Source organism: Anticarsia gemmatalis, chromosome 17 (assembly GCF_050436995.1).
Source record: "Anticarsia gemmatalis isolate Benzon Research Colony breed Stoneville strain chromosome 17, ilAntGemm2 primary, whole genome shotgun sequence".
In the NCBI taxonomy this organism is placed as follows: Eukaryota; Metazoa; Arthropoda; class Insecta; order Lepidoptera; family Erebidae; genus Anticarsia; species Anticarsia gemmatalis.
Genome location: NC_134761.1, coordinates 604,421 through 629,929, shown reverse-complemented (window position 1 = coordinate 629,929; position 25,509 = coordinate 604,421). Strand labels below are relative to the sequence as shown.

The window sequence follows — 25,509 nt, the reverse complement described above, 5'->3', positions numbered from 1 at the left end:
TTTTGTTTTCAAAAGCTGCTTCAAACAAAAAAAAAATCAACGCCAAGTTGACAAAATGACAACTGACAGAGACGAATAAAAACATGGCAACACTGCACAGTGTGTTATAAACCCTATTTTTGTTTCGTCGTCTTTTTATTGAATTAATCGATAGAGTATACCATTCTGAGGATTAGAGTAAAACTCCGGGCTCGCTAAGACTTGTACTTTTTTCGTTATTCATTGTCAAAGTTCCGGAATATCCGACTATTGAAAAACGAAAAAAAATTAATTACAATTTAACGGAAGTACTTATTCCAGAATTTATTTATTCTATCGAAAGAAGATATAATAGCCGACCATTCCACCAATTCCTGAAGTTTTAGCATGAATAGGTCGAGAGATATGATTTTTTTTCTCATTTTTCGTTTTTATTTTTTTATTCATCTAAACCACCGTAGTAGGTGGTCATTCCTACATCAAAAAATTGCTAATACTTTCTTTTATTTGCAGTATTAGTTCTAAAACCTAACTCGCTGGTTTCCAGGAGATATTTGAAAGTTTAGTAATATCCGAAATATCCGCACATAGGGCTGCCACTTCAATCAAAATTTAATAAATTTATTTTTATAAAGTTTTAGCTTTTATATCACGACCATAACAAGATATCATAATTTTGTGGCTTAAAATGGCAAAGATTGGGTAATTTTATAAAGGAAATTAAAAAACAAATTAAGAAATTGGTATGATGTTGATTGATACATTTATTTGGAATCTGTCTATAAATTCTAACTCAAAAGACTCAACTTATAGTAAACTAGCTGACCCGCGCAACTTCGCTTGCGTCACCTAAGAGAATGGGTCAAAATTTTCCCCGTTTTTGTAACATGTTTCGGTGCTACTCCGCTCCTAATGACCGTAGCGTGATTTTATATAGCCTATAGCCTTCCTCGATAAATGGGCTATCTAACACTGAAAGAATTTTTCAAATCGGACCAGTAGTTCCTGAAATTAGCGTGTTCAAACAAACAAACAAACTCTTCAGCTTTATTATATTAGTACAGATGAAAGAAAATCCTTTCCGATATCTCATAAGTATACCTATAAATCAACATTCAACATAAGTACTATTACCACATTTTGTTTTTTTTTTTCAAAATATTTTTAGTTAATTTATTTAATTTTACAATTACTTTTTAAATGAATTTCATATTATTTTTTGATTTACAACAACTTTTTTTTAAATCAATTTTATTGTCATTTTTGTGGTATAACAATTTTAAGAATAATTTTTAATGTATTTTGTATATCTACATGAATTATATACCTATCTATAATTTTAAATCAAATTTTATCATGTATGTACATCAATTGTGTCGATATTTTATTTAAAAAATACGATAAAATTATTTTCGTCAACAATTTATTTATTATAATTAATACACATATTATGTAATTATATTTGCTGTTTGTTTTTCTAAAAAGCAAAATCAATGGTTGTTCCATCTGGAGTTGGAACAATTTTAGGGGACTGAGCGCCAGTCAACCTTAATACCGCAACCGTACTCTGCACTTCAACAACCTCAGTAAGGCGTGACTGAGGTACGTCGTGCAGAACTACGGCCGGGGGGCTTGCCTTAACTTTTTTTCAAATGAAGGTTTATAATCTTATATAATTTTCGGATACTCGAAAGTGACAACCCTAAGTAAAATTTAAAATTTCAAATATCTCCTGGAAACCAGCGAGTTAGGTTTTAGAACTAATACTGCAAATAAAAGAAAGTATTAGCAATTTTTTGATGTAGGAATGACCACCTACTACGGTGGTTTAGATGAATAAAAAAATAAAAACGAAAAATGAGAAAAAAAATCATATCTCTCGACCTATTCATGCTAAAACTTCAGAAATTGGTGGAATGGTCGGCTATTATATCTTCTTTCGATAGAATAAATAAATTCTGGAATAAGTACTTCCGTTAAATTGTAATTAATTTTTTTTCGTTTTTCAATAGTCGGATATTCCGGAACTTTGACACTGAATAACGAAAAAAGTACAAGTCTTAGCGAGCCCGGAGTTTTACTCTAATCCTCAGAATGGTATACTCTATCGATTAATTCAATAAAAAGACGGCGAAACAAAAATAGGGTTTATAACACACTGTGCACTGACATAACCTGCGTGCTGTCCACCGGTTATCGTGATTGTTTTGCTGTGCTAAAGTTGAAAATATCACAAAACTATAAACAATAAATGTTTTACTGGTGTTTAATTATAGAATTAAATCATTAATCATGACTACAAACCCGAGAAAGGGTACCGATCCGACGCCTTTGGAGGAGAGCGACCAGCTGACGATTCGACCACTGTAAATATTATTTTTTACAGCTATCTATCAATAAAATTCTTATTTCTTCAAGAAAGAAAACTGTTTGAAATTTTTTACACGTTTTTATTGCGTTTCCAACTATGTAGAATTGAAATCCCGAGAGAATTTGCAGAGTAGATAGTTTATTTGTAAAAGATAACTTTCCAAAGCCCAGTTTACAGTAAAACATAAACAATACTAATGTTTTTTTCAGTGGTGCTGGCCAGGAAGTGGGCAGATCATGTATAATGCTGGAATTCAAAGGAAAGAAAATAATGGTAATGTACAATGCTATATACAACACCTTAGAAAAACATCAACTATTCAAGCAATTTTTTTGTTATGTATGTAGGTCATTAAAGATAGACAGTTTGACTACAAAGCCTTATGATATAGAGATAAAAGTAGTTGGTAGTTATTATTTCAGTTATATTGTACAAAATATCTGAACAAATACCAGTTTGTATAATTCTTTTAACTACATGTTTGGCTCTGTAGTTAATATGGTCAAGTTGCCTCAATGATGAGAAGTTGTGGATTTGAATCCCGTCCAGAGCAAATATTTGTGTGATGAACACAAATATCTGTTCTGTGTGTTTATTTATGTATCTAGGTATATAAGTTTGTTTTTGGGAGTATATAAGTATGTTTATCAGTTCTCTGGTACTATAGCTCTGCTTAGTTTGGAATCATAAGAATATGACTGTGTGTAAGTTATTTTTTTTGTTTGTAATCTTAGTAATTGTTTCAGTTGGACTGTGGAATACACCCTGGTCTGTCAGGAATGGATGCTTTACCCTTTGTGGACCTCATAGAGGCAGATGAAGTAGACTTGCTTCTTATATCACAGTAAGTTATAACTCTTTCACACATATTCTTAGCAATACCCACAATTGGCCAGGGTGGTGGATTCAAGGCCAAACCCCTCCCTCATTATGGGAGGAGACCCTTGCCCAGCAGTGGGACATTCATAGGTTAAATTTATTTATTTATTTGATTTATTATTCTCAAGTTATGTTCAAGGTAAAATAAAATGTTTCAAATAAACAGTGAAGCTAATGCGCTAGTGTAACTATTTTTACAAGCTTTTCATCCAAGGTTTTGTCTTAATGTAGGAGTTCATTCATAAAAAAACAATGTTAAATTTATATGTGTCTACAGATTGTTATTTTTGTTTCAGTTTCCACCTGGACCACAGTGGTGCTCTACCATGGTTCCTTACAAAGACATCCTTCAAGGGCAGAGTGTTCATGACACATGCAACCAAAGCTATCTACCGGTGGCTTGTCTCTGATTATATTAAAGTTAGGTAAGTACAAGTTTAAATACTATCCCTCTTATTCATAAAAATATATGAAGTTATGAAAGGCTTATAAAGAGTTTTGTTTCTTTCACTCCTTAGCGAAATGAAAACTTATTATAGTAGTTGTTTAACTAAAATAGGTTTATAGTGTGTTTATGAATAAGATGGTATATCTCTATGAATTGGTATTAGAAATGTAAATGAAAAAAATGTAATTTTAATGTAAGATAAATTAGAAAAGACAAACTCAAGGCAAACTCTGAGAAATTCCTAACAATAGAAAGATCAACGCCGTAAATTTGACGGTACGGCAATTTCATTCTTAAATATTTTCAATTTTTTTTTGTTTCTGTCTCATTTTTGTACTTTTCCTAATAATATGTGGTATGTGTGATTTCTATTCAAAAATCCTTTTAAAGATATAATTTGAAGCCAGACCCTTCTAGTCGGCTAACAGAAAAATTCAGAAAATACTTTTTAACCCAACCCGGGATTAGAACCCGAGACCTTTTACCAACAGTCGTATACACTACCGACCACGCAGTAGAGGCAATAAAAACTCTATTAACATATGTATTTTTGTTGCAGTAACATATCAACGGAACAGATGTTATACACGGAGTCAGATCTAGAAGGTTCCATGGACAGGATAGAGACCATCAACTTCCATGAAGAGAAGGATGTGCGAGGAGTGAGGTTCTGGGCGTATAACGCTGGACATGTGCTTGGTGCTGCTATGTTCATGATTGAGATTGCTGGAGTTAAGGTATGGGAGTAAGAATAGGCTTTATATTCTGTATTTGTTTTTTCTGACATATGGTTAGTGGGCAACCTAGAGTCAAAGTTGTTCGAGCTGCCCGAGAGGCCTTTGACATGGCTTTATGACTGTTATCTATCTTAATTGACAACAACCGGGACCGACTATTTACGTGACCCCCGAAGCACGGAGACGCTCAGCTTAATTACCGCTATGTGACCCATCTATAGAATGACATGAATTTTGACAGTTTTCATATATTTGCCATCATTTTATGTATAGGATAGTTTATCTGACACTTATTACAAAGCTGCGATAATTGTTCTAAGATTAAATTAAAACAGGGGCCTGGTAGCATTTTATTAGAAGCAGAATACGTCATATTTGTATACTGTACGCAATTTGGTCCCACAAAAGCCTTTTAATTATTTTCGAGATCTTTGACAATTAGCACCATTTTTTAACATATTTATATAGTGAATTATATAGTCCTTTGCTTGTCTTAAGTTTGATTACGAGTCTTGTTAGTAGTGCTCTTATACATTCTTTGCTTCTATTTGTTATAGATATTGTACACGGGAGATTTCTCAAGACAAGAAGACAGACATTTAATGGCTGCTGAAATACCTACAGTACACCCTGACGTACTAATTACGGTAAGATTCTTTAACTCGTTACTGTCCACCTGCTGGGCATGGAGCTCTTCACAAACGGGGGAGGCCTTGAGTCCACCAATTATTTGTAGATCGCGTGGGAATCTTTGCTAGCTCTTCTCATAAGGCTCTACCCCCTTTCCGAGCTAGTGGTAGATTCAGTAATAGTAACAACTATCATAAGTGTCAATATTTGACCTAAATTAATAAATGATTTGATTCTGAATCGAATACACGATATCTCGACGCAATGGTAGCGTCGTGGTGACCTAAACCATTGCGTCACGGAGACAGATTTTACTATTTTAGTTTCGCAGCGGCATACAGCTATAGTCGAACACAGAAAGATATATTATTTGGCGTCTTTTATGTGCATATATGTTGTTCCAGGAGTCGACGTACGGCACGCACATCCACGAGAAGCGCGAGGAGCGCGAGAGCCGGTTCACGGGGCTCGTGAGTGAGATCGTGCAGCGCGGGGGAAGATGTCTCATACCCGTGTTCGCGCTGGGCCGCGCGCAGGAACTGCTGCTTATACTTGGTAGCTACTCTTATTTTGTTTAGTTTTTCAAGTGTTATATACAAAAACAAGTGTATGTTTATGACAAAAAAAATGTGGGTCAATTTTTGAAACTCATCATTTTCGAGTTCTCAGAATAGAAGGTTTGAACCTTGCATTTTTTATCCAAAAAAGCTATTATATAGAAAGAAGAAGTCTTATAAAAATATAGCCAAAAAGACTTGAAAAATAAATCGCAGAGTCCGAAATTCTCAAGTATCTTTGAGTCCTGTTTTTCTTTATTATAATTAATCTTGACTCAATAGTAGTCTGGAGTTTGGTAACGTACCCGGTATATAGCAATAGGCTCGTCCTCTATTACATTGTAATAACGAAATGTGGATGTATTTCAAATACCTCTGGCTACATCTTCAAGTACAATAGACGTGATATTATATTAATTATATTATATACTACCTGCCCCGGCGAACTTCGTACCGCCTTATACTCTATTTTTAATTATTTTTGCATTCTTGTTATTTTTTTCGCCGTAAGAACCATCCTCGTACTTCAAGGAATAATAAAAAAAAATAGTGAGCGAAATCGGTTCAACTGCTCCCGTGATTTGCTCATAGCAACAAATTTAACGATTCTTTTTTATATATAAGAAGATGTATGTTATTGACCATGTGTCGTTTCTCAGACGAGTACTGGTCGCTTCACCCGGAGCTGCAAGACATCCCGATCTACTACGCGTCGTCGCTCGCCAAGAAGTGCATGGCGGTGTACCAGACCTACGTGAACGCTATGAACGACCGCATCCGGCGGCAGATCGCCATCAACAACCCCTTCGTGTTCCGGCATATCTCGAATCTGAAGGTGAGTCGAGAATTACATATAAGAACTAAACTGACCCATAGTAGTTGACTGCATTAACGAAAATTTAAATTGTACTCGCGGTTCATCCGAAATGGTCTTGCTGTATTGTTTTTTTCGTTGTTTTAAAACCAAAAGTCGCCCATAGCCAGTTGCGTTCAACGGTCGGTAAACGATTTTTTGGTTAAGCAACCCTTGGCGCGGTCATTCCATAGATGGGTCATGGATGGATGGGGACCACATAGTGGTATTTGAACTGGGCGTCTCCGTGCTTAGAAGGGCACGTAAAAAGTCGTTCCCAGCTGTTGTCTACTAAGATAAGTCATTAAGCCATGTTAAAGGCCTCTCGGGCGGCTTGAACAACTTTGGCACTAGGTTGTCCACTAACCATACGACAAACAAACAACAACATTAACTCACACATAATACGAGATTATGATTGATTTTGAGAGGTATTATTTGACATAAATAAACTGTTCAGATAACGTAGATGTACTTTTTGCCTGCAGAAATGTTAGTCATATTCTGGCTCATCTTTATAAACTGGAATATGATTCATCTATGTCTTAAATACACTTAAAAGAGAAAAAAAAACATTTTAAAGGATTTGTAAATCATTTATTAGTCAATACAAATCACTCAATAGCATTCTCCTCACCGATAGCGAACACATCAATCTCAGGCTTAACTTTATCATACAAATGTGGGAACGCTCCATTTGCATTATACTTCGCTCTGACCTTCTCATACAAAGATAGATCGAACATAACCTCAAACTCTTCACGAGTCATGAATATATCCGCGTACAAGAACGAATAACCCCCCACCTCTCGCGTAAATTCCTCCATTTTCCTCATAGCAGCTACAGGGTTATAAGGCTTTTTGTCTTTAACCCTTCCAGGAACCCCGTACACTCCTAAATCATTATACATAGCGTAATTCGTTCCTGGTACTAGGTATTTCGCGTCCGGTCTCTTCAGTTGCCCAGAAGACGGCCCATGATCTATTATCTTGCAAGGATAAACTAACAATGGAAATTTCTCGAATAAAACGCTGGCTATTTCAATCTGTCGTTCTAATTCTTTGATCGGTAGAACAATGTCTTGGAAGACTTGTTTCGTAAACGTGTAAGCCCTCACTCCTGGGGTGGTAGTCCATTTTAAAAAGGCAGGTTTTGGTGGTAACAACCATCCGAATAGGTATCTGAATAAGGTATCGTTGCCAAATGACAGCATGTCTTCTACAACCCAGAAGATAGCTCTGTTGTGTCTCAACAAATAGTCTCTTAGAGGAATCAGTTCTTCAGACTCTCCTTTTTGTAGGAAACTCTCCACGTGCTTGTAAAACCAGGGTTTGTACCACTTAGAACAGCTATTGACTGGTACATTTGGATCGTAGTCGGAGTAATCTCCTATCATGATGACTGCCTCGTCTTTACTATAGATTGTCCCTTCGATATAATCAGGGAAAACTTTAGGCGTAGCTTCGTTAGTTCCAGAATATTCTCTTAACATATCGCAGTATTTCTTTTGACCTTTGACTGGGATGTATTTAATTCTGATGTAAGGTTTTATCTTGACTATTTTGAGGGTTAAAGCGACGAGGAAACCTAAGCTGCCGTGGCACCAGGGTAGTGTTTTGAACAGGTCTGAGTGTTCGTTGTCGGCCGTGGCCGTGACAAGGGAGCCGTCAGCCATGACCACCTCGTAGCTGGTAATAGTCTCGTGGTACAGGCCTGCTTTGTGAGAGTGCGTTGACATTCCCGTGCCGAATGCTAGACCTGGAATGATTAAATTGTTTATGTGGTCATTTGAGAGGTATGCTTAGATTTTTTAGTTCGTATATTGAATCCATCTAAGTTTGAAAGCCGTCACCCATCCAAATTATGTTCTGCTTATTATTGTGTCTCTGTGGCGCGGTCGGTAGGGAATGCGACTGCCTTACAGAGAGGGTATCGGGATTGAATCACGGGTCGGGCCATAAACTTGTGAATGACTTTTTCTGTCGAGGATTTGGAGTTTTTGGAGTGTGTTGAGGTCAAAGTCTTCCGTGCCTCAGATAACGCGCAAAAAGCTTAGTTTTAGTTAATTGATTTTAGTATATTTTAGCAAGTTGTTTTAGAGTTCATTGTAAAAAACAATTTTTGCTTGTAGACCCAGACAGGGTTTCTAAATAGGACGCCATAAATGTAGTAAATTAAGAAATATCTTCGCCATTAACGCAGGACAATTTAAACGTCACAACTCACCTCCTAAAGTAGCATCAGTCAACTCAATAGTAACAGCAAGCGAGTAGCCCTTAGGTATCAAATACTCAGTGATGTCTCCTATCGTGACCATGGGCTCCACCCTCACGGTCATGGCGTCCTCGTTCAGCTCCAGGATGTCGTACAGCGGGATCGGCACCTGGTGGTGGAGGTGCTTCTGGAAGAACGTGGTGGAGAGAGACAGCCAGTTCGGGCGCGATGTGCAGAGTAGACGGCGGTCTTTTGTCGGCAGCTTGTTCCATTGTTGTACCTAGAATATTTTATTTATTTATTTATTACTGCCTTACCTTATCAGTATATTCTACACATGGGTATAGGTATTATATTGTAAGGTTTGTGAAGGTCTGTTGTTATTTTATGGGTTTTCGCTTGCCGCTATAGGAAGAATGCGTGATTTTATGCAAGTATTAATTGTTATTTTATAAGTTCTTTTAGGAGCTTTTCTAGTCTTCTTTAGTCATATCGGAAGTCATCGGTTTGATATATTTTGCAAAGAAGCAAGTGTTGACCATTTTTTTTAAATTTTTTTAATGGTATTAATAGTACGTGAGGTATTATTAAGATGTTTTTAAATGATTATTTACGCTCGTAAGTGAAGTTTTTTTTTAATATAGACGCTCAAGCTGTGCTGTTAAGTGATTTGTATTAGCAAGATGTTTATTATCTTGCCACGCGTTCATTAGATAAAAAAAAAATATGGACTCTTTCGTCATAGTCAAACATTAAACTTCAAATCTTATTCTAAACTAGCTGACCCGCGCAACTTCGCTTGCGTCACACGTCACTTAATTATCCCCGTTTTTTAAACATTTTTTACTTTTACTCTGCTCCTATTGTTCGTAGCGTGATGTTATATAGCCTAAAGCCTTCCTCGATAAATGGTCTATTCAACACAAAAATATTTTTTCTATTCAAAGCAATAGTTCCTGAGATTAGCGCGTTCAAACAAACAAACTCTTCAGCTTTATAATATTAGTATAAATTCACAGATCACGTACCCTGTTCTGTATCTGTCTAACATTACTCTCATGTCGCTGTGGGTCACTGGTGAGCCACCGGACGTAAGCCCTGACCCTCAACAGTAAGGTGAACAGGAAGCTGGCGGGGAGGCAGAACACCGCCACCACGAACTCTCTGTGGTCCTCCAGCCATTGGATCAGACGGTTCTTTACTGAGTCTGGCAACATTCTGGAAAAATAATAGAGAAAATTAAACATGATGTATTTATTTCCTTAGAACTAGGACGTAAAGTAGGCTAAGTGAAAAGGAGGGACTTCCAGTTTTTTTATTGTGTGACGGTGTATAAGTTTTTAGTACGATGTATTGCCGTAGAACGTGAAAACAAGCAAGTTAACTAAAATGTCTTATTAGGGAATCGAACCTACAGCTTTGTGATTGACAGTTGTATTGAATCAGTATTTATCCCTGTACAAAAGTAATGAAATACGAAATAAGTACTTATATGTTACTGATTTGATAAAATTAATACAAAAACAAATTCAAAATCATAATTTTGGAACTTCTGCAATATCTTCTGCCTACTCAAAAAACATTTTAATATTATCTAATTAATTCACTTACAGTTAGCAACAAATCAGCTAACAAAAAATAACCTTCAAAGACACACCAATACTACTTATATTCTAATACACAAAATTATATAAATATATTTATTACTATTTAATACAGTTCAATATTACTTACATATATTTATCACTAATTATTTACACTAACTGACACTGCCCGGCCCGGCCCGCTCGCGTCTGCACACTACAGATAAAAAATACACGATCCGTTACACTATCTTATCTTAAAACGATTACATACGATTTACTAATTACCTAATAAGCATATGTATCTATAATTATTAAAATATTTGCAATAAGAGATTTGAAGAACTTTTTTTGTAGTATAATTTGAACTAGTGTTTTTTTTTAAGTTCGAAGCTTTAGTGAAACGAAACGTAAGGCAGTCAAGGTCTTTTCCTATGAATTGATGTAAACAAAACAAAAAATATTTTTTGGATGAATGTATTTGATCAATCATAAGACCGAAATATAGTACCAAAACAATTAAATAGATAATTACTTGAGTCCCTTTGAATCTTAGGATCTTTAATATAAATAAAATTAAATATTTTAGTTCTAAAGTAACACCAACAAACTAACAGTTTCTTAAGGTCAATTTTACACCATTTTTTGGACAAAATTAAAGACAGAATTCGTTACTAATTAACTATAGTATAAATCATCAAACTTCACAAGTATTTTGAAAGGTACAAAAGAAGAATATTTTCGTCCAATTGAACTTTATAAAGATTTGACCTTGCTCCTCTATAAATCGTTAATTTCGGCGATGGCGAATGACCGATAAATTCCATTGTAATACAAACCTTATCTGCATAGCAATAAGATACAACATACAATGTATAATGTAATGTTCAAGATAAGTTACTATGTAACGCAAGTTTCACGCAGGTGTCTTGATAATACTATCATAGATAGCTACTTACTTACTTAGTCATAATAATCTGATGTTTTTCTTGATCTTTGGAACTTATAATCACATTTTTTGTAGCATTTTTGTGTCTATATCAGACACTCAAATTATCAGATTTTTCGGACAGTTTTATTGTTAATATGATTTTCTAATCGATAGCAATAGGTAAAATTAATAGCGAAAGTAAATTATGAACTGGCAGAATTACAAAGCGTATCATCAGGAGTTTGTATCTCAGAGGTAGCTCTTATTTCAAAACTATACCTCAGAAACGCTCAATCGAAATCGGAAAAGACCATTTTCTCCTTTACTGAGAAAGGCTGCCTCTGTGGCGCGGTCATTAGTGTACGCGACAGACCGCGCTAGAGGTCTCGGGTTCGAATCCTGGGTCGGGCCAAATAGTCTTTTCTGAGATTTTCTGTTTAGATTTTTTTTGAGATGGCCTGGAGTCAGGAAGTAGAGGTCATAGACCTGAGTGTACCTGTGTATTGTGCACACACTTGGACACTTAAAACAAAGTCTTGCACAGATGGCCAGTTTCAATGAAACTGACTGCCGTAGCTGGATACCGGTTAGGAGGACATTATTGAGAAAGGCTAGGAAGTGGTCGTGAATATCGTCGAGGCATAGCCAGTTGATTATAAATTAAATAAAGCCACGTTGAAGGCTTTCGGGTGACTTGAGCAACTTTGACACTAAGTTGACCACTAACCAAACGATAAGAAGAAGAACTATAAATGCCCAACCAAGCTATTCAAGGTTTTAGATTTCGTAAGCTTATTACTATGGAAACTACTGAAAGTAAGACAGCTTTATTCTCACTTTCTACTAACTTCCCCGGGGCGCCTATAGCCAGTTGCGCTTACCAGTCGGTAAACGATCTGTGGGTTAAGCAATCCTTGGCGCGGTGGTCATTCAATAGATGGGTGACCGCATAGTGGGATTTGAAGTGGGCGTTTCCGTGCTTCGGAGGGCACGTAAAAAGTCGGTCCCGGTTGTTGTCAATTAAGATAACAGTCCTTAAGCCACGTCAAAGGCCTTCGGGCGGCTTGAACAACTTTGACCACTAACCGATTAGTAAAATCAAAGTCAAATATGCTTTATTTCATAAACTTTAACAAGTATAGTAGTACTAGTAGTAGTAGTAGTAGAAGTAGGTACTAACTCCCCAATTTTAACGATAATCGTTTCTTTTCGTACCAACCCTCGAATGGGTATCCCCTCTGATACTCTTGCGCATGGCGTATAACCTGCCTATGTTGTTACCAGGGTATAGATCACTTCGAAGACATAGGACCGTGCGTGATCATGGCCTCTCCCGGTATGATGCAGTCCGGCCTGTCCAGGGAACTGTTCGAGTCGTGGTGCACTGATCCCAAGAATGGAGTCATTATTGCGGGTAAGTAACTTTACAATACAATACGTAAACAAATAATTTTTAACGCAGTTAAATGTACTGCTTTTAGCATTTTCGTGGTTATGAAAACATTGAACAAATTGGTTTAAGATGTTTCCATTGAAAAAGCGGGTTTAGCTATGCCACTATCATTTAGGCGGCTTGAACAACTTAACATTTTAAAAGAAAACGTTTATATAATAAACTTTACCTGGGACTATTACTGTCCCAACGGCTGGGCAAGAGTATGCTGGAATGAAGGAAAGAGTCCTTGGTCTTAGGTCCTTGGCCTAATTTTCTGGCGCCCTTTTTTTACTTGGTTAATGCATGCATTGCCCGGGGAGCGCAGGGGTATGTGGGGCACTCCTAACCAGAAGGGCAGGTCTCCACTAAACCACCAAGGCGTTGCCTCGTCGCCGCTTAGTGCCGAGACTACGGGAACGCCTTTAGGCACACATCCACAGACCCAGGCCGTCCACAATGTGGATCCGTCCTCTGTGTGGGGCGACACCCCAACACACGGGCGCCGTCCTCCCACATGCTCCCTTGCTCACCAGGCTGGCCAAATACGTGTTGGGGATTTTTTAACAAAATCATGTGTAATTTTCTATCAGGTTACTGCGTAGAAGGCACGCTAGCCAAGACGATACTGTCCGAGCCCGAGGAGATCACGTCCATGTCAGGTCAGAAGCTGCCTCTCAAGATGTCGGTGGACTACATCTCGTTCTCCGCGCACACTGACTACCAGCAGACGTCCGAGTTTATTAATATATTGAAGCCGCCGCATGTGGTAAGTAGCTCTACATGTTCCTTGCATATAACTTACATAGATCTATACTAATATTATAAAGCTGAAGAGTTTGTTTGATTGTTTGTTTGTCTGTTTGAACGCGCTAATCTCAGGCAGAGAAGAGAAGAATTCTTCCAGTGTTAGATAGTACATTTATCGAGGAAGGCTATAGGCTATATATCATCACGTTACGACCAATAGGAGCAGAGCAGCAATAAAAAATGTTACAAAAACGGGGAACATTTTGACCCATTCTATTTTATGTGACGCAAGCGAAGTTGCGCGGGTCAGCTAGTAACTTACATAGACGTTAATTTGTTAAAAAAACAACTGCGTGAATTGCTCATGTGTTGCGGGGACTTCTACAAACATGCAAAAAATGGACACAAAGTACAACCAGATTCGAATACTTAGTTGTGGATCGCATTAATAATTGTTCCGTATGGGAATTGAATCCACTACCTTTCGGCGCAATGGTAATGTGGCGTATAACCGTCCTAGAAACTATGCCACGGAGGCCGAGCAGTTATATTCTTAAAAATAATTAAATACTCAATTGGAATACGGGAATTAACGCGAACACGCATTTTACCTTAAAATGCCTAACGTTTCGGCGCAGGTTGCACTCGCCGTGGTCGCAGGCTGACAAAATGCGTGTTTGCGTTAATTCCCGTATTCTATTATACATTAAACATGCAACGCGAGAGTTTAAAAGTTATGACTCAATTGGAAGTTTTTCCAAATGTTGGAATATAAAGTGACAACTACAAGTAATGTCAATAAATTATTATAGAATGTCTGTTTGGAAGTTTAGATCAAAGCTGTGCTTTTTTTCCGATTTTCTAGACATGCATGCATTTCGTAGACATCTTCTACTGGGCGGCTCGTGTCAATTACTGTTCTACAGAGTTTTTGTAGCTGTGTATAATTCACATATTTGGCTGTTATATTCAATCTTCTCAATAGTTTTTAACTATCGGTCAGTAGAGCATTAAACGGTGTAGAAGCCTGCTAACATAGCTTGTCCGGCAGGTGCTGGTGCACGGCGAGCAGAACGAGATGTCGCGGCTGAAGGCGGCGCTGCAGCGCGAGCACCGCGGCCGCCTGCACATCCACACGCCGCGCAACACGCAGCTGCTCGCGCTCACCTTCCGCGGGGACAAGACTGCCAAGGTACCTACTTACTACTGTCTGTCTATCGTATGGTTTGTGGTCAACCTAGTGTCAAAGTTGTTCAAGCCGCCCAAAGGCCTTTGACGTGGTTTAACAACTGTTATCTTAATTGACCACAACCGGGACCGACTTTTAACGTGCCCTCCGAAGCACGGAGACGCTCAGTTCAAATACCACTATGCGGTCCCATCTATAGAATGACCGCGCCAAGGGTTGCTTATCCCGCAGATCGTTCACCGACCGGATATAAGGGCCTGCATGCTACTGACGATGTCCAATACAATACTCGACTACCGGTCAAATCAGCTACTCTTTATAAAATGTCAAAAACACATTTTAGTTTAGAAATAGTGACGACACTAGTATCGTATTTTCTTGGTATGTAATAATCTTAATTTTAACATAACTAGCGAAAATAGCATAGTGTAAGCATTTTAGATAAACCTTTTACTACCAAAATAAATGTAAAATTAAACCCGTAAAATCAAAGACCTATTCGTATGTAATTGCCTTCAATAGCCGGGTCCTGACTGAGCGAGCAGCCTCGCGAGGCAATATCTCGGTCTCGCTCATTTCGATCTGAAAGAAAGGAGACCTAGATATTGCCTCGCGAGGCTGCTCGCTCAGTCAGGACCCGGCTAATAGTGAAAACTGAAAATTAAATGCATGTATAAAAAACAAACTATTATCAAAAATTAATTTAATACATTTTTGTTGTCAGGTGATGGGTTCGCTAGCGGTAGAAAAACCAGTGCCGGGCAAGCAACTACAAGGTATTCTAGTCAAGAGAAACTTCAACTATCACATACTGGCGCCTTCCGATCTAAACAGTAAGTTCAGTTAACAGTATATTGTCACTCTCCTTCCTCTTTTAAACACCTTCACAACAATCTCTGCATCATCCTAAGGTAGACTGGCAGAAAATACCCTTGGCTTTAAGTCCCCCTTTATACAGCTCTGTATAATAAGTTAAAATAAATAAATGAATATTTATCTGCTACTACGCACCGCAGCGTTGTCTGCGTCAATTGATGGGCTACTTTATGAGTACAAACTTAATCATTTTTCGTTAATACGATTACCATTTTCAGTCCTTGGATGTTAAGAAATCGTCTTCTTATTTTTTTCTTTATTTTTAAAAAAGACAACTCCCGCTCTTGTGTCGCGGGAACTTTTACAAACATACAAACAACGAACACAAAGTACAGAACCGAAACAATTATTTTTGTGTATCGCACAAATAATTGTTACGTGTGGGAATCGAACCCACGACCTCCCGATCTCGTGGCAGTCAGGCAGTCAGTCAGTATTAAATGCTTGTTTTATTCTCAGAGTATACGGAGCTAACTCAGTCGGAGGTGAGTCAGCGGCAGTCGATCCAGTACGCGGGCTCGGTGGGCCTGCTGCGCCACGTGGTCATGCAGCTCGCCGGCACCATCGAGTTCCTCAGCGAGACGCGCTGGAGACTCTACAACTGCGTCGACCTCACACTCGAGAACAACACCATCACCCTAGAGGTACACTAGACAATTATTACTATTACATCATCAGCCTAGCCTTTTTTTCAATTATGTTGAAGTCGGCTTCTAGTCTCACCAGATGCAGCTGGATATCTATACATACAAATATTATAAAGCTGAAGAGTTTGTTTGTTTGAACGCGCTAATCTCAGGAACTACAGGTCCGATTGGAAAAATGTTTCAGTGTTAGATAGCCCATTTATTGAGGAAGGCTTTAGGCTATATAACATCTCGCTATGACCTACCCAGCAGAAGGAGCCCCGCGAAGCCGGCCTCCGGTGACATCTCGACATCATCAAGTGAATAGAGGTAAAAGTTCGAAATAAAAGAATTGTTCGGACTTTTACCATTGAGAGTTGGTAAATCTTAGGTTTTACCGGAAAATCTTAGGATTTACCTCAGTTCGGGCTTTTACAGTAACATATATAACATGCTATGTCCCCGCAGTGGTCGGCGCAGCCCGTGTCGGACATGTACGCGGACGCGCTGGTGGGAGCCATCCTCAGCGCCGCCGCGCTGCCCGCGCCCAAGCACCTGCCGCTCGCGCCCAAGCTCGACCGCATGCACTTCAAGGTGATGTACTATGTCATTTCTTTTAAGGTTCCATAGCCAAAGGGTTAAACGGGACCCTATTACTAAGCTTCCGTTTTCTGTCGGACTTTCTCCAGGCCGTATCTCATAAACCATGATAACTAGAAAGCTGAAATTTTATAAGACAAATCCCACTTAGAATTAGTCTTGTGTCGCGAACTAACAAACATACAAACGACAGACAAAGTACGACCAGACCCGAAATATGATTTAATCAAATAATAAGATGTTCCGTTTGGGAATCGGACCCGCGACCTCCCGAAGCAATAAAAAAAAGCAATCCGAAGGTAACGGAGCAGCGACCTAAATAAACCACTGCGCCACAGCGACGGTTAATTTAACATATCGTTTCCTTCTTATGTAAACTATTTGTTCTGATGTGAATCATTTTAGATTTTTTACGTATACTCCTACATTAGCGTATTTAGGTTCGACGAAAGATTAATACTGCTTTCAGACTGGGATCTCGGTCTTAAGAACCTATTTGACACACCGATGTATAGATTTTTTATTTTTCACATATTGCTATGAAGGCACGCTTACAGTACTGAATGTGTTTTTATGTGCACTCTACACGTAAAGTATTAATTCATAAAACTTGCATACGTAACGTCAATTCAATCTCTTATCTCATAAAATGTATTTGTGGAGGAACGAGGTGATCATGTTCCTCCAACACTAAGGGAGGATCCTCCGACCAGGCGAGGTGATCATGCCTGATGGGCCTAGGCTGCCCGACTGTTGTAGTCGGGAACTTGTATATAGTCAATTGCAGTGCAAACTTCGATAGCGCGATTCAGGATTTGTGACGTCAGTCACACTGCGCGTGGTGATTGGTTGTGCGCTGGTCCCAGTAGATGTCGCTGTATGTAGCGAGCCGCTACATGTTAAATAAATATTGTCATGTTTTGCAGGAGTGCGCGATAGAGATGCTACAGGAGATGTTCGGAGAAGACTCCGTGCCCAAGATGTTCAAAGGAGACAAACTACACGTCACTGTGGATGATAAACGAGCTGATATAGACTTACTCAATATGGTAACATTATTTCTCGATGCCACTTTCTTGATTCACATTTATGAAGTCCATCTTGTTCATAGCCGAGTTGACACCTCCCACTCTGCAGGTTCAAACACGAGGCATCACCAATAATTTTTCGAGGTGATGTGTGTATTAGAAATAATTGTCACTTTTTCCAATGGTGAAGGAAAACATCGTGGCGAATTGAGTGCCTCAAAATTGTTTAGTACATTTCTTGAGAGTATGCCAAGTCCCTAACCCGCACTTGGCCGCGTTTGGTGCGGTGGACTCAAGGCCTAACCCTTCCCTCGTGGGAGGGGACCCTTGCCCAGTAGTGGGACATGGTTAAATTTCTTTATTATGATCAATCATATAAGTAATATACAATAATTGCAGGAGGTGAAGTGCCCGGACGACGAGGGTCTGGAGCGCGTGGTGCAGTCCGCCATCAGCAAGCTGTACAGCGCGCTGGCGCCCGTCAAGCCGCCCGCGCCGCCGCAGCACTGACGCGGCCCACCGTCTGTACTGACGAGACATAGTGACATGTGATTATAGTGTGAAGTGCGACCGACTGTTCATTGTGATTGTTATTCAAAACAGTGAAGATATAGTGATAGTGACGGACTAAGGGCGTTTGTCCACCGCCGCCGTCAGCGAGAACGAGATGACGGCGCCGAAGTAGCGGTACATACATTTACAATAAATTACTTTTTTGCTCTAAGCCGGGGAAAAAAGTAGGCTTTATCATTGGACAACTCACACACGGTCCTTTAATTCCAAACTAAGCATAGCCTGTGGTATGGTAACGAAATAACAGATAAACATGCTTTAGGCTTCCAAAAGTCTAAAGTCTAGAATAAATAAATCTTTTCACCTCGGTGCATTTTCTTTGAATGATACACATATTGTATAGATTCATACATGTGTATAATTTTTACAAATATTGACTACACTGATATTGTCTTACTAATATATGTATTGTAAGGTCTGATTGGTAATAAAGTGATTTAATGATACTAATATTTACGACAGGGTCTTATGTCCGTTATGTATGTGTACAAATTGTGGTAGTTTTAATAGTGTTTTGTATTTTTCACTTTTATGCAGTTACAAAATGGATTAAAAGTAACAACACACACTGTATAACTAATCAGAAATTACACAATGTTTATTAGTAACAAATAGTTTATAAAATTATATGTACTGGTATACTTAAGCCTGGCATGACTTGAATACTTTATCAATCTGTAACCATCATCTTAGTATTGTCTAGATCATACTGTCCTTGTCTGATGTGGAGTGATGAAAAGAGACAAATCATATTGCTATGTATGAGTGTGTGTATTGGAATATAGCTGTCTTACTAATAAACATTGTGTCAGCTCCAATTAGTTTGTGTTTTTCACTCATAATATACAGTTTCAAAATTCATTGAAAATGACAAAATACTGTACGAATCAGAGCTAACACAATGTTTGTTAGTAAAACAGTTAGTTTAGTATTAAAAATTGTTGTTATTAGTTATAATAGGTAAACATTTATTATAATTGATGTGAAAAAAATATTGAAAAATAAAAGAAAATATTTTTAAGTATCTTCTTTATCATATGATGCGTCGCCCCTTGCTATTTGTCGCGATTTCAGGCCTAAGGCAGTTCACTATAAGCACTTGGTTAGCATAATTGACTTAAGCATAGCTCTCTTTATGGCACGAAGCCTGTATCACCAGTAGCATAAAAAAGGGAAAACATATTTAATTGTGAATTTTAGTAGACTAAAATTTAATTTTCCGTAACCCTTTTTCCTACTGACAAATGGGACTATAGATTAGAAGATGATATTGTTTTTATAATAAAACAAATGTAAGTAAAAATAAAGTTATATTTACAAACAACGCACAGCGCTGATCACATCCACTCATATAATCATGAGATCCAACACTACACTAACAATCTTTCAGTACATACTTACAACAAACTTACAGGAAGTACACATTGAGCCTTCTATTTTATTATTTAGACAGCGCATTTTAACAGTCACTTTCTCCTTAACATACATACATAATAACACGCCTGTTATATTCGAAGATGAAGGCAGAATTGTATAAAATACGCCGGCGTTGCGCCTTTCAATGTTAGTCGTAAGTCTGTTCCATATGGGCGAGACAAATGGCATTTACCGGGCACGATATCAAACTCGGAGCTAAAAGATCAATAGTACTTTGCTTGATCCGGGAATTGAACCCGGGACCTGATTATCAGCAGTCGAATACACTATCGACCGTGCCAGCAGTTTCTCCATTTTCATAACGGGCACCTCTGCGTATACGTGAATTTCTGAGTACGTGCCCGTAAATGACGGAACCAACAATAATTTTATTATTATGCTTCTCCTACACTGAATATTAGCAGTTACAGTTGTATTATATCTATGTAGTCTTGGAGTATCGTTTCCAGAACTTCTTAACGTCGTCATGTCCGTGCCTGGTCACCACCATGGTTCTGGAGCGCTCGCTCTGCCATGTCAACACACCCTGCTGCTTTGCGTAGTCGCGGAGTACTACGAAGTCCGCCTGTAAACGTAAATTCAATATTTAAATTATTTAGATATTTATGCAATTTCCAAATTATATCGAACATATTCCAAAACGGAATACGTGGATACCCAACCCATCATAGATTTAAATGGTTTGTGCAAACGAAAACAACTTTGTGAAGTACAAAATCTTTATTCGATTTGATATTGTGTGTATTGGTAGTAACAAAAATGGGCAAGTATGATACACAAACACTATAAAAATTGTATTAAATAGACAAAAACTGTACTAATAAATAAATGTGAATGTATATTGTACACCCCTTTAATAAAGTACTTTAAGGCTAAGTTCATATGACCGCGCGGAACTTTCGACCGCGCGCGCGCGAGATCGGAGTAAACAGCTAGTATTATCTACATCACCGCGCGGTAACAGAACCGAGAAACCGCGCGGTTCAAGAAATAGCGCACGGGTCGGAGCGCGCCGCGCGGTGATGTAGACGATACTAGCTGTTTATTTTTGATCTTGTACCGCTCGGGCGAAAGTTCCGCGCGGCTCCGCGCGGTCATATGAATTTAGTCTAAGATTCAAAACACACCTGTGACAAGAACTGGTTGTACACGACTCCCTCGGTGTAAGTGAACCTGTTCCTCTCTGTCTCCCACAACTTGATCTGATCCACCACTGTGGGGGGCAGCATAGATGTTGACCTTATACCGCCCGTCTCCGATTTTAACATCTGAAAAATAGTTTTATTGTTGTTCAGGCCTTAAATCTTCTTAAAATACGCTCCTTAAACTTCGTTAAAAATCAAGTACTCTTAAAAAAATTATAGAAGCAATGTACATTCGTATTCGAAACAGCTATAAATGGTAAGTACAATTTTCATTTCTTATGAAATTTTAATAGGTGCTAGAGACCAAAAGTTAATACTTGAATTATTAATTATAATAAAAATATATTATATTTGTGGTTACCTGTGGATGTGAGTGTTGTTCTAAATAATGTATGATCTGTTGCGCCGTGATACCTCCGCGTAGAGCTTGTCGCACTGACTCACGTGTTAATACTCCTACTACTAAGTTCGGGAACCTGAAATACATAGAAAATAGAATACGAGCTAATATTTGGTAAAGGATGGCGTGTAGGCGCAACCATCGCGAAGTGTACCATTTGTTTTTCAATGAAATTAGCGGTGATTGCATTAAATATGACTTTTAGAGGTGATAAAAATCTATGCTTCAAACAGTATATTGTTGTTCAAATGTACATACACCTGAAATCTCTTTGTTCAGTGGGTTCTCGGACCAGCCATTGGCATCAATAAAACTGATATATTATGTACATTTAATTAGTAATACAGGTCGTCGTGAGTACCTGTACATAAGCTCAGTGAAGAGGCCGAGTAACGCGACCTGCAGGTTGGTCTGCGTGTAGGCGTACACGCGGTAGTTGGTCTCCACCACGATGTAGCCGCGCTGCTGCGGCGCCGCGCCCAGCGCCCCGCCCCCCACCCCCGCCGCGCTGGAGCCTACACACGCGATGTTCAGCGCCAGCCGCGTCGGGTAGAAGCGACCCGCCTTGCGCTGGAATTATAATAATAACAATCTTCAAAATGTAGCTCTTACATAGTCGGTATGACAAACTAATAGGCCTTAGAAAGTAGAAGGTACATTAATATAAGTTCCCCAGGCTTTTTATATATGGTTGGAATGTAATAAAAACAAACTCATGCAACTCTACGCAATGTGATACTATTACCTAAGTGAGTCATAGTGCCTGACCTGGGAATCGAACCCAAGCCCTCGTAGTAAACACTAGTGGGCAGTTATGAATCAAAGTATTGATTATGAACATAAAATATAAACCAACCAAAGTATTATTTAATCAATAAGAGCCGATAGCCGTTTCAAAAGCATCATACTATTCAATCAACATTATAGTTTTCTTACCTTCCTCTGATAAACAAGTCCAAACTCCCTGAGATGCTGTAGAAAGACGAGCATGTTGTTGGTCATGCCTTCAGTGCTGTAGTCCTTGCCGAGCGTGGAGAAGCTCAGCTGGTAGAGGAACGCGAGGCACTCCGCCGCGCTCAGGCTGCGCTTCTCCGCTGTGTGCAGGTAGTGTTGCAGAAATAACCATACCTGGGAGACAATATGAACTTCTTAAGATAGGCTGTTGGCAACTTTCACTCTTAATGATCAAAGAAACTAGGGTTCAAAATGCATGACAGTGTTACCTCCTTGTTTTATGTGTATTTTGTTGTTTGAAAATCCCAAACAATATGTACTATGACTTACAGTGTTTCGGTTTTGGTCATAAGATTGCATTATCATAATATAAATATGCAAAACTGGTATAATAAGTCAGTAAGTATAACTATATAGTAAGTATAACTTTAATATTTGGTTGAGTATTGTTTAACTTACCTGTTTGGCGGTACTTAACAGTAGGAACTGGAAACCGGCGCGTGTTATCACAGCAGATCCATCTTCTGCATCTCTGAAAAGTAGCACATTATATAGTAGTAGAATTGTTAGTGGACCACCTAGTGGGTGCCACAGGAAGGTTGGTGATGTTAGGAAAGGTCAAATTAATCAGATACTCTTGGATGCATTAATCAGTAGATATTCAAACGCAACAAACAACAGTGGGGATTGAGAATCAAAGGTACAGGCTTTTTCCCAGCGTGACACAGAGGGAACACAGAAAACGTTCAGTAGTAGACAATTTATAATAATGTATGTACAAATGTATGGGTTACCTGGTCATGAGCCCTGCATGTAGCAATATCCTCACTGCGTCAGCACTAATGCCTTCTGTCTGGGCACTGCCAACCATGTAGTGCAGGACGCACTCCCAGCGCTCGAGCGCGTACGCGTCCAGGAACTGCACGTCGCGAGCCTTGCCATCCGGTTCTAATGACATCGACATGCTCCATGGACGACCACTATACATATAAAACAATGTTAATATAATTACACTGTGATCTGAAAGATTGCTCATCAGTTTCACAATTAACATAATATAAGATTTTGTTAAACATGGATGTATTGTTAAAACGAATTTTGTTACATACTTTCAATGATTAAACTTAAGTCCTGAGTACTTTCAAAATGATAATAAGTTAGCTAGTTAAGAAATTGTACCTTAAAAAGTGGCAGTAAGGATATTATTTATATTTTACTTACCCTCCAAGCAATGCCACTTTGAGATTCTTCTTGAAAGACTGTGCAAGCATCCAGCCCGGCATTCCACCAGGTATCGGAGCCTCCTGCCATACTGACAGCTCTGACAGTGCCTCACATGCTTTGGCTTGCTCTCTGAACATAAAACATAGATCAATAATGATGATGATAATAAATTCAAAAGAATCTTATTTTACACAAAATTTCAGTAGACATTGAAAATTCTTGAAAATCTTCATTATTGATGTGTATATTCAATACTTTTTTAATTTTTTTTATACATTTTTAAAGTCTGGATTGCATTTTTCATAAAAATCTATTGCAATTTATTCATTAGATTATAATTAAAACGATAAAGCCTTTTGGTGTCTTAGGTAGTACATAGTAAACCTTACTTAGCAAATGTTTGAGAGACCCAAGAGGTGACAACAGCTTGTGGCACTGGCTGCTCCACAAATAACAGTCTTATCACGAAGTGACGGGCCAGTTCCGGCAGCTCCCTAGAATATAATACACAAGAGGCTTTAAAAACATATACCTTCTTAGAACTTAGGTTTATGTTGTACATGAAATATAGATTTTTCAGATTCTTATTTATTTAACGAGGTAAAACAATGAGTTATAAGTACGTATGTATGTTGTTAGACCAAGCCTTGGTAGCCCGTTTAATAATAACACAAAAGAATAATGTTTAAAGGCACAATCATAAATAAAACAACTGTAAACTTAACCTCAAAATCAATTACTAAATACTATGGTTCTTTTATGTTTAAACTACTTTAAAATTGTCGCTTAAGGTAGACTTACCGGTATACCGCCAAGCATATCGTAGGATAATTGTATAAAGTCTCCAAAAATTGCGCCGAACGACTTTTTAAGTATTCGTGAAGATCTTTGCACTGTAGAGTCGGCGATGGGTTTAAATTCAATGAAGATTTAGATTTTGAGGATTCAGACATTTTGCCTTTTACGAAACGGTATTAATAAAACATTCACGTATATTTATTTCTATATATTTGCATTACAATAACAATAAAAACGGGAGGAACTAACACTGACAAAGTCTGGCAGCAATTTGACATTGGCAACAATCAACAGATTGACAAATGTCTAAACATTTTTTTATCAATTGGAACCAAGGTTTTTCAGTACCTAATGTTTAATTTCATTCATTCAAATTCATATTGACAGGTCGTAGGGCAGCTCTAGTAACGTTCCATTTTACGTAAGGACTGCCCGATTTAGAGCTCAATAAATATTATTAGAATCTATAAAAAAGTAGAAAGGTAATAATATAGGTAATATTTCACTACTATTATTTTGCTGCTATATATTTTGTATGGATGTGAATAAAGCAAGGGAAGTTGTGCATGGTAGCAAATGGCACACTTTGGTCTCTGCTTTCCCCTATTAGAAAAAGGCGTGATGCCATAAACTAAGTTGGAGTATTTTGATAACAAATCTATCGAAATATTTTTCATTTCGTATGGTTCTGGACATAAATCTAACAAGACGACTTGAAGAATTTAGGGGTAATCTCAGGTACCTAATCTAGTAAGAAAGGTGATCTATTCTAACTTGAACTTAATTTCAGGTTGAACGATCTTAAAATTGTTTTTTTATTTATTTGTGAAGTTTTTATTAGAATCTTCAAAGTCTACAATTTGTCCCCAAAAAGAAGTAATATCAAAGTTAGCTTTGCATTTTTTATTTTCAAATAGGTAGTTAAGCGCTTCTACGACCTACAGGTCTTTATCAACTTCATGCGTTCAGAAGTCTTTTAAACTACTTTTACCTTTACTATTACCTTTCTGAGCTTTTTGGCAGATCGATTCACTTCTATACTTTCATTCATAAGTCTCATACAAGCTGGACGCTAGTCAATCGTATTCCATGCACTTATCTTCAGTTCACTGAAATCAGCTGGCTAATACTTGGTTGATAGTAAAACACTTACGAGCCAGTAAATATCGACCTATCTGATAGATAATTATTGACAGCAAATGTGTACGAAAATAACTGTCAGAATTTCACCTCATGGCTGATTCGCTAACTGATACATAGGTATATTCAAAATTGAAGAGTCAGTAGCTAAAGC

General features: G+C 38.1%; 3 protein-coding genes across 3 annotated transcripts; 1 reads left to right on the top strand and 2 right to left on the bottom strand.

Moving 5' to 3' along the window:
* Positions 1 to 2,118: 2,118 nt before the first annotated feature.
* Cpsf73 (cleavage and polyadenylation specificity factor 73) lies at positions 2,119 to 19,338 on the top strand. The gene is made up of 16 exons (XM_076125550.1): positions 2,119 to 2,345; positions 2,560 to 2,623; positions 3,097 to 3,194; positions 3,526 to 3,654; positions 4,237 to 4,414; positions 4,972 to 5,061; positions 5,449 to 5,599; positions 6,261 to 6,436; positions 12,468 to 12,597; positions 13,209 to 13,384; positions 14,417 to 14,557; positions 15,279 to 15,387; positions 15,890 to 16,074; positions 16,525 to 16,650; positions 17,583 to 17,705; positions 18,084 to 19,338. Exons 1-16 carry the CDS (start codon positions 2,272 to 2,274, stop codon positions 18,192 to 18,194), a joined length of 2,061 nt encoding a protein of 686 aa, XP_075981665.1. The 5' UTR covers positions 2,119 to 2,271; the 3' UTR covers positions 18,195 to 19,338.
* LOC142980016 (delta(24)-sterol reductase-like) lies at positions 7,036 to 10,466 on the bottom strand. The gene is made up of 4 exons (XM_076125281.1): positions 10,404 to 10,466; positions 9,698 to 9,887; positions 8,682 to 8,949; positions 7,036 to 8,213 (listed from the first exon to the last, which is right to left on the bottom strand). Exons 2-4 carry the CDS (start codon positions 9,884 to 9,886, stop codon positions 7,069 to 7,071), a joined length of 1,602 nt encoding a protein of 533 aa, XP_075981396.1. The 5' UTR covers position 9,887; positions 10,404 to 10,466; the 3' UTR covers positions 7,036 to 7,068.
* A 216-nt stretch (positions 19,339 to 19,554) lies between the features above and the next one.
* On the bottom strand, positions 19,555 to 24,504 carry mrn (general transcription factor IIH subunit 4 marionette). Its single transcript, XM_076125552.1, has 10 exons — positions 24,219 to 24,504; positions 23,807 to 23,911; positions 23,415 to 23,546; positions 22,988 to 23,173; positions 22,653 to 22,725; positions 22,176 to 22,367; positions 21,601 to 21,809; positions 21,201 to 21,315; positions 20,822 to 20,962; positions 19,555 to 20,259 (listed from the first exon to the last, which is right to left on the bottom strand). Exons 1-10 carry the CDS (start codon positions 24,368 to 24,370, stop codon positions 20,116 to 20,118), a joined length of 1,449 nt encoding a protein of 482 aa, XP_075981667.1. The 5' UTR covers positions 24,371 to 24,504; the 3' UTR covers positions 19,555 to 20,115.
* Positions 24,505 to 25,509: the final 1,005 nt, after the last annotated feature.